This window comes from Phaethon aethereus (genome assembly GCF_964289735.1).
Source record: "Phaethon aethereus genome assembly, chromosome: 9".
NCBI lineage: Eukaryota > Metazoa > Chordata > Aves > Phaethontiformes > Phaethontidae > Phaethon > Phaethon aethereus.
The window spans coordinates 7,084,618-7,098,257 of NC_138585.1; the positions used below are offsets into that span (position 1 = coordinate 7,084,618).

Consider the following 13,640-nt stretch of genomic DNA (forward strand, 5'->3'; position numbering starts at 1 on the left):
TGGTAAGAAAACAGAAATCACTTCTTTTTTTTTTTTTTTTTTTTAGTATGTGCATATATTTAAGCTGCAGCAGTTGTTGCCTTTGCACAGTGTGTTTCTGACCTCAGCTTTTGGACAGCGAGTCTCAGAGGAATTCAAATCTTCTGAAGAGGGGGGTATTGAAGGTTACTACGTGGTACTTTTTACTGTGGAGCCAGTTCCTGTGTAACCTTAAGTGACACAGTGCCTTTCTTCTCCTTCAATTCATGAAACCAAGCTCCAGACCATTTGTCATTAAAGATGAATTTAAGTCGCATGTAGATGTATAACTGCCATACAAATTGTTTGTTTCGCTGGGAGCCATTTAAATAAATGATTAATAGTAATAATTTTTCCTTTCGCTCATCCAGGACACATGACAATTAAAAATGTAATTAGCCTTGTAATGAATGCTGAATTTTTTCAGGATATGTAAAAAGAATACACATTTAGAATGAAGCCTGCAATATCAAATAAGCATCAAGTGACAGAAACAGGTTTTCCTTTTTTTGTTGTTGGTTTTTTTTGTGGGTTTGTTTGTTTGTTTGTTTGTTTTCCCCTCACATATCTGTAACAAGCTAGTACATTCCACTTTTGGCAAATTTTGGTCTAATCCTGACCAAATGACATCTGGCCCATCAAGACCAGACTTTGTTACACTTTCTCCTAGTGGTTTGTGTAGTAAACCACACACCAAGCTGGTCTGTCTGGGGTCCCAACCCTTACTACTAGCTCTGCCATTGATCTAGAAAGTCCCTTCACTTCTCTGTCCCTCTGTTACCTTGCCTATCAAAACAGAGAGCAAATCCTTTCAAGGCAGGCCTTTAGAGTTAGCTCATTAAAAGCTAAAGGCATGTTATTTTTGACCCTTAAAGGTTTACATGTACAGTGTTGTAACTAATCAAAGCATTAGATAATTATAATCAACAGAAGATGAAGCTTATTTAATATCAAAAAATGTTCATAAACTGACCATTTTTAAGTAGTGAAAATGTAAGAGTACTGTCATTCTCTTGCTCTTTTTTGCTTATTAACCCATTTTACACAGGAATGATAAGACTGACTTTCTGCTAGGGTCCTTTTTAAGAAGCAGACCAATTCTAATAGGGTGCACCATGAAGCCCTCTCCCTACAAGCTGTGGCAACAGGTTTTTGTGTAATGCCACATCAAGATATTAAATTGGGCAAATTAAACATAGAAATTCGATATCTCATTTTAAGCAGATGTTTACACAGTTTTCTAGATATGTTTTGTTAGACTTTTCAAGTGCTTTAAAAACAAACTGTTGGTGATGAGTCATGATAAATTAAATTTTTTCTTTGATGTTTATCTTTACCTATTTTAGGGCAGTGGTCCATATCCAGGTAAAGGATGTCAATGAGTTTTCACCAACTTTCAAGGAGAGTGTCTATAAGGCCACCGTGACAGAGGGAAAGATCTATGACAGCATACTGCAGGTAGAAGCCATAGACGAGGACTGTTCCCCACAGTATAGCCAGATCTGCAATTATGAAATTGTCACAACTGATGTTCCTTTTGCCATTGACAGAAATGGTGAGTATGGAGAAGGAGCAACTGTGAGTTCTGGGATGGAGAGCAGTCATTTCTGTAGACAGTGTAATCATTTATTGATACCAGCTGATAACCTGGCTTGAATTTTAACTCAAAAGAGTAATCCTGTTCTCATCTCTGAGAATGAAGGAACCGTTGCACTGGGAAATTCCATCACTTTTACCTAAGATTTGGTCAGAAATTGCCACAGTAATTTACTGTGGAAATTAAAACCCCAGTATTAGATGAGCAATATGTTTATCTGTCACTCAATCCATTCTTTTAATTGTCTCAGATCTATTTTCCCATCCAAGTGATGGCATTTCCTAATGCAGCGCATAGCCGTACCTCATAGGGTTTACTCACTGCTTTGTAGCTAGTTCCATTCTTCTGAAATTTCTGGAGCAGAGTCTAAATGTAGAATTGACAATATTCTGGATATGTTTATTGATTGTTAAAACTTTCAGGATGTGGGTCCACAGATCTATCCATTTGTGGTGCTTCCTGAAGCAGATCCATTATTCTGCAGTATGGAAGAAAATATGCTTTGGAGAAGTAGTATTAAGGAATCCTTGGTTACATCTTTGTTCTCCTGTGCCTGGGACCTGCTTTCCAGCAAAGGGAATGAGAAAATTGTTGATTTAAACAGAACTTTTAAGCCTGCAGTCAATAATTGGTATAAAGTTGTAATATTTGCAGTTTCTTAGTCATTAATTCAATTAATATTTTTTGATCTATTTGCTCATTAAAAGAGCAGTGCTGCCACAACCAACAGTGATTGCAGTCTAATTTGCAATTTTTTAAGATAATGGTAATTGCTTAAACCCACTGGGATTAGAGACAGAGTTAGAATAGATGGTTGCACTTTTATTTTGTGACAGAAATACGGTGCTTAGTTCCAACACATTTCACTGCTGAGAATGTGTCTCTGTGCCAGCTGATATAAACTTTCTCTGGTGCAAATTCTTTGGCATTTTGCCCATTTTTCTTACCAATAAAACTGATTAAAATAGATGTATGAAATGCCTGAGACTGTTAATATCGTGCTAATTAGGATTTTGTTTATAGGGTTTTTTTAACCCGTTGTGAAAGACAAATCTAGGCTCTTGTGTCTTCTGCAAGTTATGATTTTTTTTCTGCTTTTCAGTAACCTAAGTTTGGAATTTCATTGCCCAGAAAGGATATTTAATCAGATGCTTAGAATCAAATCTAAATACTGCAGAGGGCCCCAAAAGTAGGGGGGGTGTGAGGAAAGCATGCCATTATCAGTCCCAGATGGTGAATTTTTTTCACCACCAACCTATGAAACTAACCACAAACACAGACCTTTAGAAAGATGAACATGCTATTCCATCAGCTTTTTCTTTTGGCAGATCATTGTCTTTTTAGACAAAACTTATTTCTCATATCTAGATCAATCCAGGGAGCATTTTGTTATCTTCAAAAATTATATTACGTGTTGGGGAATATTTGCAGAAAGGAAGAGAGAACCCTCCAGACTGTAGCAGTGCATGGTCTACTTCACATCACCAGATTGTGCGAGGCACAGGTTGCTAGGCACCCAGCACTGGCACAAGAGACAGCATTTAGCTCTGGTGTAGTTCTTGTAGATCTTTGTAAATTGGGTACCTAAAGGTAGGTAATATAAAGCTTCCCATTTATGTTTGGCAACTTTGACCCTTGGTATGTAATTTCTTTGTGAAGAAAATTACGTTGTGTTATGAAGCCATATCACTAAGAAAATTGACTCTTGTATATGATGAGCCTAACTTGGAGGGTAATGAACTCTTGGTCATAAAATACAATCACGTAAAGGCAAAGGACAAATTTATGCTTTGCTGTGCAAAGAACTGGGACTAAAAGGTACAGGATGTAGTATGTTTTAAGAGACTTTTGCATGCAGTTTAGTCTAGTTGTCTTAGCAGAGAATCCAAATCATCAAGTCAGTTATCGTATCAATATTGTGTAGGCTTTTTTCAGGTTTTTTTAAATTTTTAACAGAAAAATTAAACCACAATGCACAGATCTGTTGTAACGCCAGCAGAGCAACATTCTTATAAATTTTCTGCCTTCATTTGTCAGGGGTCATGGTCAGATGATCAGAGGATTCAGATATAGATACAGATTCTGTCATGGCTCTGACCTACTCTCATCTCTGAAATGGGGATAACAGTATTTGCCGCCCACCATTGGGAAGCACTTCACAAATACACGTTCAGATTGTTCAGCATGAAGATGAGTTACTGACTTATCTGTCCAGTCAGTGCCGGTTCTATCAAATTACATATCTTAGAAAATACATGTGGACAGAATCTCACAAGCTCATCCTTTACAGCACTGAGATCTATGTTAGGAGCTATGGAAACTTCAACTTGCCAGAAAAGTAGAGAAACTTTACAGTTAAGTATTTGCACGTGATATGTATTAAACCACAATTTCTTTCCATTATCACTGAAAAGTGCACCTTTTTGACAAGAGGCAATTCTAATCCTTCAGTTGACTTATGGCCAAATACAGTTCATGCTGGCTCTTGGCAGCTGGGAATGCTGAGCTGCCACTCCTACGAGCAGACTGAAGTCAGAGGCCACTCATGTAACAACGCTAGCCCTCATCTCTTGTAAGAGTTAGGAGGTTCAGTTTTATACTTCTTATACACACAGGAAGTAAGTATGACATTTAAGGGGGAACTGCCATAATAAATTAGTCAAGTCTTTCCCCATTCTTGTGAACTGCTCCTAAATAAGATGAAAGACAGCCATAAAAGAGGGAAGTCTGTATCAAATTATCCCCAAAACTGACTCTGAAGAGAGAGAGGTGTAAATGTGTGTGTCCTCAGGCAGGATTTGTTATATTCCTGTTATCACATATCTGTTTTGGGGGTTTTAAATCTGTTATAGTTGTGTGTATTTCCAGGAGAAGGCATAGATTTAGAAAGACTGAAAAAAATTGTGAACTGTGTAGAAAAGTACTTCTCCCTTTAAATTTTCTTTTTTTAATGTTATTGATTACCTTTTTGTTTATGGGTGAGATATAAATTTAAATTTTCAGTCTACTCTCTCTAAAACTTTAATTAGTCTCTATTTATAGTGCTTCCCTTCTGTGTCTACTTTTTAATCATATTGATTAAATTGTAAAATAACAAAGAAGCGTAAAGCATCAGAGGTAACAGAAAAATAGGATAATTATGAAATCAATAAGCTATTGGGTAACATCTGCAAGACAGACCAATGACCTTCCAGAATAACACCTAATAGTCAGAATCTTTCTAGTCCAAATCTTAAAAGACCCTAATTAAATACAAATCTTGGAAGATAAATTTAGTGGGATTAAAATATGTTGTAATGATTGATAAATCTTGGAGGACAGTTAACGTGCCACGCAAATTCTAGCAGTCTGCTAATGTAAATTCAGACAATTTTGGTTTCTTGAGTATTCTCTCTGCTGATCATGGATTAAAATAATACCAAGGAGAACAAATAGGGAAGTATGAAGATTCATGTAAGAAATAATATAGTGCAGAAACGAAAGGACAGCTGAGCAGATATTAAATGAATAATTAAACATACAGTGTAGTTTTTCATTAAATCCTCTTAGGCAGCTACTAATCAAGCAAGTCGAGATAGTAAAATGGGTAGATTAAATTGTTTTGCCAATCACTAACTCCAAAATAATGAAGCAGTTGATATCGTTATTGCAGTTGCTCTTGTGATGGAAAGAGCTATCTGCATGGCAGACTTGAAAATGCCTGGCAAGGTGAGGTGCCTGAGAGAGAACACCAAGGAAGCTGTAGGACGTAGTACTGTTTCCATATCAGTCTTCAGCTGGTCATTCTACTTCTCCATTTGAGACATAAAAATAGTGATAGGGCTGGTCCCCCTCTGTGCCCTGCTCAGGAAGGGAGGTGTAAAGACTTGAAGTCAATAGAAAATGGGGTACTGGGCCTGATTTATAGCTGCAAATGTAAGGGTCTATTTAAACTAAAGGTTTTGAACCAGAAAATGATGATAATTGCTAAAGCATCCTTCCTTCAGGCCTGACCTGAAAAGTTTTGCATCAGTTTCAGTTAAACTGCTAAAGTTGGCTTTAATGTAGTAGTAGCCAGAAAAGTGTTGGGCTCTGACAAGATAAGGTGTGCGTGTCAGAGACAGACACCTGCTAACAATTTTTACTTGTCAAACTATGGAAGTTTAGTGAAAGATATACTTAAGAAGTTTCATTTGTCTGCTTTCACCTCACTCATTTGAATGAAAAAAACCCCACCAAAACTCACACCCAAAACCCAAAACAATGCCAGCATGCCTAATGACAGATACTTTGACCAGCACCTATGGGAATCAGATCACTGTATTTGACTAAATTCAAGGATTTGGGTGCTCTCCATTCCAAATTTCGCCCAAACAATTTAAATTTGCAGATCCATGCTTAAAAGCAGTTATATGTAGTGCTGATCCACAGTAAGTTTGTTTCTTGAATTCTAGAACAATCATTCTCATAGAAAGTGATGGTATAAAAAAGAGCCCTGAGCAAAAGTGTGAATTATATTAAACAGTCTTAAGTTTCAATCTGAGCAAGAAGTGCGTATCAGTGGGAATGGACAGTATCAAAATGCTGAACTCCTTAATTACTAAAATATACATTCTGTACGGTAATCTTCCAGTCCTTCAGGAAGTACTCTGGGAAAGATCTTTCCTTGTGAAAGTTGTAATGTCTTTGTTCCCAAAACAGGTAATTTGTCACCTTTATATATGTGTCAGGTTCAGCAGATGATGTCTGTTGTTGCTGAATGTTATTTTCCATGTGATAACTCTGTGCTGTCATATCAAATAGTGCTAAGCACTCTAATTTAGAAGGTGATTCTGGGGTTCTTCCTATTTTTAAAACCCAGGGAAGGGTGTTAAAGGGCTAAAAATCTCTCTCGCCTAAAGGGTAATAGCTTTCAGGGAAAAAAGGAAGTTACTTAGCCTGGGGAGATGTTCGGCACTGGATCTCAGGAATGTGGCTGCCACGTTAAAGCAGTGTATTCTGGGAAGATGAGGTTTCACCTACTCATGCCTTACATTTCAAGATGTAACTGCTAATTAGTCTTATGTTAGAAAGTGTTGTTGAGCAGGTGTTTTCTAATATAGACATGCCCATATTATATCCCTAGCATCTTATATTTGCCTAAGAACTTGTCTACTGGATTGACAGAAAATACTTCCCATTCCTCTTAACTGTCTTATCTGTGGATGTCCCATGTGCTTCAAAGAGCTTTCTGGTCACAAGGAACTTGATTAACAAGGACCCAAATGTTACAGTCCGTATACGCTTAGCCAGGAAGTAATTTCTGAATGTTATATTGAATCTATAGGTAACATCAGAAACACCGAGAAACTGAACTATGATAAACAGCATCAGTATGAGATAATGGTAACAGCTTTCGACTGTGGGCAAAAGCATGCAACAGAAGATGTCGTAGTACGAGTTAATGTCAAACCAGTGTGTAAACCAGGCTGGCAAGGTAAGGTTTAATAGTTCATATATTTTAATTTTTTGTTTAAATCTCTTTTCTTTTGGCGTTTTTCCTCCATCTCACAGTAAGGAAACTAGGGTGCTTGTTGCAGGGGTATAGAAAACTGTTGCTGTTTCTTATGCTTAGTTCATTCCAAGCCTGTTAATGTTGATAAAAATCCCATGTTTGTTTACATTTGCCATGTTTCTTATCTAGTCAGAACAAAGAACAGATTAGGAAAAAAATTAGACAAATTTCTATTCTAATAAGCTATCTTATGATTCAATCTGAATATACTGAAAGGTTAAAAAAGTGCTTCTGATTTGCCTTACTCCTACTACTCCTTTAAATTAAACTTTCGAAGCCACCATGACAAGGTATTTTTCCCATGCGTGCCAGAGTTCAGATTATCTTGTTCCAGGTACAGAATTGGCGTTCATGTACATGCATGCATGAGCCAAGGCATGCTCAACTGGCAGTGGGAGTGAAAGGTATTTTTTTATCCTGATTACTGTCTTCATATTGAGACATTTCAGTAGGACTTTATTTTCTAAAAAGGTTTTAAGGATCTACGGTCTACTCTGTCTGAAATGGAGAGAAACCCAGCTGGTGATGTACTAGGAAGATAGATATGTCACAAATTACAAGGAATTAAGATGAAAATAAGGGCTGGATTAGGGACAAGCCAACTGGATGTAACCACATTATGCAGATGACATTCAGAACTAAGCTGACCTTCATAATTGTAATTTTTAGAGAGAATTATTGAGAAGGAAAAAATCAGTTTGGCTGTTGTACTTGAAGGTATATGCGGCTGACATTTAGAAGGAAAAATTGTTTTCTTTGTAAAATGAGAAGCCCTGGTCTAGAGGACCTTGTAATGAAATAAGTGTTTAATGTCATGATTCCGTTTTCAGAGTTGTTACTTAGAGCAGAAGTACATTTTAATTTTTCAGGAATGTGCTAGTTCCCCACCCGAGTATTTTAAAGAACATTTTTATTTAAAGAAAACAGAATACCTATGAACTATTTCCACATTTTCTAACTGATATTATTACTCAAAACCCCACGATTTATTCTATAAAACCAATATGGTCTCTTTACACTGTAGAAAAGTCCCGTTTCTATTTTATGGAGTCGTCTCAAATTAAATACTCCCAAATTCTAGCTTGGAATTTGTATTAAAATGGGTGTAATTGTTGATTTCTTTACATTTCCATATTATTTCCATTTAGGTATTTTATTGATTGAATAATTTTTACTGGTGCTTATATTGCCCAATATTGTTATACTTATTTCATAGTTCAAGCATCAATTATAGGACAAATTTTTATTGCTGGTCCCATCAGGTGGGTATAGACACCAGGTAGCCAATAAAAGTAATAGAAACAACCTCAAGCTTGGTTTGGGTTTTTTTGATGCTTTGCTCATCTTAGATTATCTGAAGTGTTTACAAGGTGTATAAGTTTTTAATGAAAAGCTGGAATTCAGCTATTGTTATTTTATGTGTGCAAAATTTATTTTCTTCTCTTCTAGAAGTCAGAGCTGTATGTGACTGATGGTTTGGTTAACACTAGGTATTTGAGAGGCTGCCAGCTTGTTATTTTTAGTGTGATAGTGAGACAATACAGAGAAAACAGCATATTATAAAGCAACAACTCTTAAAAAAGGAATGCAACACATAAGAAAGTTTAAAGCAGCTTGTCTAAAGCATCTCAGATAGGAAAGGATATGCTTTGATAGCATTCATTATGCTTGAATTTGGGCTTTTTGTTTCTTTCTGTGACAATTTGGCACAAATATTCTTTCTCCATTCTGATAGGTATTTAAAAGACATGTAGATGTGGTGCTTAGGGGCATGGTTTAGTGGTGGACTTGGCAGTGCTAGGTCAATGGTTGGACTCGATGATCTTACAGGTATTTTCCAACCTAAATGATTCTGTGATTCTATCTGATAAACTTTTATGATGGGCCTTTATCATAGGCAAGGTTAAAATATTTAATAGCTTAATACGTTCTGTTCTAGCATATTCCATGCCATCCATATGGAATTGTACCTTTCCAGCTGTCAAACAGGTGACTGCTTCACTTCATTGGCATGTCTCCAGGTTAAATGGCACAAAGTGCACATGGATACTGTTTGCCCACTCAGAATACAAGGTCTTTAATTAAACAATTGCATAGATATTACTTTTTCTTAATTACTAAGTCATTAATTATAATTTGAAAATAAGCTGCAATATAATACTTGCAGAAATTTCTACATTTCTCTTGATGAGATTTTTTTAATGCCTACTTGTTTTTAAAGGTGAAGATAATCACATAGAAGTTGTTTTCCACTTTGAGCCAATATCTGTAAAAATTAACTGTTGCTAGGAGAAAAAGAAACCAAATAAGGAAAACTCACTAATAATATTTCCAGTATCTAAAGAGGAAATGCGGAGACTGCAAATGGAGGATATTTATAGTGTTCCTTCTTCCCTGTGTCTGTCACTCTGTGACCTCCCCACAAAGAGACAGCTGGCAGGTATGCTCCATCTTTTTTGAAATAATGATATATTTGAAAAGATTGGATGACTAAGGGAGGTACAATAACGCTTTGCTTGACAGAAAAGATTAATATTCTCAGCCTTTGGTTATAATATAGAAGTTGACAAAATACAATATATTATTTTTTTTCTTGTTCTTCAGTGTTAGCTTGAACAAATAAATACTTGGAATTTCAATTTATGGTACTGGCAGTTAGGTCTTAAAAGTTACTGGCTTTAGTAATCTGAAATATTGTGCTGTTTTTTCTGTGACTATCATGAATAGAGGTTGTAGTAGGCTAATGCAAGTTCAGCGTTAAAAATTTCAGTGCAATAAATTTCAATGCAGATTCCTTTCAAATAACCTCCGTTTTGCGGGGGTGGGACAGGGAAGAATAGGTTTATGTAAAAAGAAGTACAAAATTATTCCTGATTCTACAGGCCAACTCCATGACTGACACCTATAGCATAGCAAATAAGACTCAACAAGACAAGGTGCTATCCTTTAAACAATATTCCCCTAGGCTAATACCATTTAAGTCTTCATTAAATCTAGGAGCTACTTCCCTACTCTTTGAAGACGGACATTTATATACAATCGGCAAGCATTCCCACACAGACATTTTCAGCACACAACAAGGCTCCACTCTATTAAGAGGCTACTTGAGAAACAAACTTGACCCAAACTGACATGAAACCATTCTGAGCAGACCACTCTGAAATGTTATTAGTATCCTAAGCAAGCTAAAAATGTAAATCAATGGACTGAATTAATTCCTAATCAGTTATTTTAACTGGATATTCTCATGAGTGAGTTTTGTCAACTGACTTTTATAGCCATGCTACAAATTCTCTTCATGCTCTCTGTTAACTTCCATGTTTTTCAAACAATGGAGTGATCATGTACTGCCAGGTAAGTAAAGAGACTGCATTATAAAGAAAAGCTAGATGATAGTATTTCTGACATGATAATGGCTAGATTTGCAGTTGAAGTTATTTCTGTTTTCTTTTTTTTTTTTTTTTTTTTTAAACAGAGTTAGTGGGTTTCCATAGTAAAAAATACCCTATTATCTTCAGCACATTCCCTGGGGATATTCTGGCGATTCCTCCAGGGATCTGCCTTTGTTTCGGTTCTATGGACACAGAGCAGACACTATACTTTTTCTAGCAGATTCAATTCCAGTATAGTCCTTTTCACTACAGTAGTTTTAATGTCACAAATACTGATTTCTGTGAGGTTACTTCTGCCTTATTTAAAGGAGGGTAGAGAGACTTGTGGCCACACAGTACTAAATATCCATATAGCGTTTTCATTAAAAACATGAGATGAAATAAGAGTCAAAAACCCATAGCCTAGACCATCTTTCCTGTAGCTCATTTATGGTACCATAATATTGTCTTTTCTCATTTCTGCTACTTTTAGGAACAGTCTTCATAAAACTGAAGTTGCTGTCCCCCCCTTGTGGGATAACAAATAGAAGTAAGATATAAAACAATGTGCTGAAAGATGCAAGATAGCAGAAAGTTGAAAACAGTTATTCCTGTACCAAGCTCTCTGGTGAATGATGTACTACATAGGGAGAAAATAGAGAGGAGTTTAGCCTCAAAAAATGAAGGGCATCTTCCCAAAAACTTGAAATATGTTTTGAGACTGCTAGAGGTCTGCTCAACTATTGACAATTAAACCAAAAGTCAGGTTGTTCCCTAAAATACAATTGACATCAGACAGGAAGCAATTATCAAGACATAAAACAAAAAAGCTCCACTAAACCATTCAGCTGAATACCCCAATAAAGTACCAGAGGACTCTGCCTTTTCTGAAACAAACAGGGAAGGTTGAATGTGTTTCTTGGGGAGATAAGTATGTAGCAAAGACAACAGTCCAAAAATTAAACGTCACATTGTCTCCTCTGACCAAAGAAGACTTAATTTTTTTCTCTCAAATTTAACATGTCCCTTCCATAAGCAAGGCTTGCTTAACCTCCAGTTTAAGATGGAATTAGGACTCTGATTAGAAAACAGGATTTCAATGACTTTCCACTTTGTGTTTGCTTAAAAAATAGTTTTGAAACAAAAACTTCTCTTCTTTTATTTACATAATTGACTATGAAAATATTTAATAAGAGTAGTTAATGTATCAAAGATATTGCATGTTACTTTTTTTAAGGCATGTAGGGCTCACTAAGGTGACCTAGGGCTTTGCTACCACCACAAGGCACTCCTCTTTAATGTTCAGTAGTCATTCAGAGGCCGTGTACAGGTCAGATCAGCTTGCTTTTCCTGCTGAAATATAATCTTTCTTTTATTCAGAGAAGGTCAGGACCTTCTTTTTTAGTAGCAGAGAGAAGTTAGATCACTTCTGAGTCAACATATTTCATAGGTGCTATTTGCAGTAGATGCTGAGTGATTTTAGAATGGTATTCATGTGGGCTTTCTAGTAAAATCCAATTACAGAGGAAAACCAAAACTGTATTGGCTTTTGAGCTGTCAATGCTTTTAACAAGGAGCTATATGATTACTAAAGCAATTGGTTATTTGGAGGAGGGTGGTCAAGTACAGAAACTTTGCTCATGAGAATAATATTCCTAGTCTTCAGGAACAATTTTAAAGGCCCAAATATTTTCTGCAGTAAATATAAATCAATTTCTATTCTTCTGTGCACATACCTAGCAGTTTAAAATGCACTGCTTCTGTTGTCTTAGCTATAAGATATTTACCCATATTTTTAAAAATGAAATTTATTGCAAAGCAGGGAGCCTTTATGCCAGTCTAGTCTTGGAGCTGTTGTCCATGCATTAGCCATACAGCCTTAAAACAAGGTAATCATAACGAAATGCTCACACTCAGCTATGACCTTGAATGACACCATTTTAGTAGAATACCCACTCTTCAAATACCCATTTCAGACATTTGAAAAATAATTGAACTTCTGAGTACATTTGATTTTTGAGCTGAAAGTTTACATACATTTATACTTGTTTATGTACTTGTATCAGCATTATTTTTTCTTTTGTTTGACTACCAGACCTATTTAGAGAAAGCAGTCATACCTGTTTCAATCTAACTTTTAAGATACGCTCTCCTTTCCTCAGCAAATTCTGTGTAGGTATTACAGCTAAATACATCTTTCCTGAACACTCCAGGTAAGGTGTTTTCACGTGTTTCTTTTTACCATAGCTTCTTACTGGAAACACAGTGCTTTATGTATTCGAAGACTACCTTTCTTTTGTCTGGTTATATCAGACTGGTGGCTCATGGACATCCTGTTTTTGACTTAATGGAATCATCTCTTTTTCCACGTGTCATTTTTCAGTGATGACTCACCAGTTTGCTGAAATTCCTGAGCATGACCTGGCACTTCGTATTGTTACTACAAGGCAGTATTTCTATAGCATCAGTTCTCAAGGTCATCTTATTCTGTGCTTGGGATATTCTCTTTCTATATTGACTTCCAGTGTAGAATTGCCTTCCAGTTTTGTCACTAGGAGAAGTAATTAACATAGTCCTGGTTTTGTGCCAAGACTGTTAATGGAAATATCAAATAACAATCCCAAGGCAGATTCACAGGAATCTTTACTAATTACTTCCCTGTGTACTATGAACTTTACTTTTTCAGAGTAACCCATTATTGCCCACTCTTTAGGCAGTTCTGTACATATGTTACATATATACATAAATGTATGAAATACTAAAGCCTGTCTTTTCCATCTTAACTGGATGGAAAGTTAACCGTTCATTTTAGACCTGTTTAACTAGATTCCTATTTCCATAGATCTCTGTGGAAGTTCACTCCGTTTCTGCATTTACAACTACAAAAAACCCACCTCCTTCCGTTTTTTAAATTTTCACTGCAAGATTTCCACTGGGGCAATTATAGTTTCATTGAGATATTTCTTACTTCTGAGATGTAGCTGACAGCTGGCAGTTCCATTAACATTTCCTCTGTTCAAAAGTTAAAGCACCACAGGATACCTAGTTAGGTTTGAAGCTTTTCCCTATGATATGATATGAAAAAAAAAAATTTTTTTTTTCCCTCTGCATGTAAAAACTT

The 13,640-nt window shown here is 36.1% G+C and overlaps 1 protein-coding gene across 1 annotated transcript in view; it reads left to right on the forward strand.

The window, feature by feature from the left end:
• Positions 1–13,640, forward strand: part of CLSTN2 (calsyntenin 2) — a gene marked incomplete at its 3' end in the record, with an annotated part of 384,651 nt that overhangs the window by 300,397 nt on the left and 70,614 nt on the right. The window contains exons 4-5 of the mRNA XM_082003800.1: positions 1,365–1,573; positions 6,921–7,070. Coding sequence (XP_081859926.1) covers positions 1,365–1,573; positions 6,921–7,070 — 359 coding nt within the window. The remainder of the gene's footprint in view (positions 1–1,364; positions 1,574–6,920; positions 7,071–13,640) is intronic.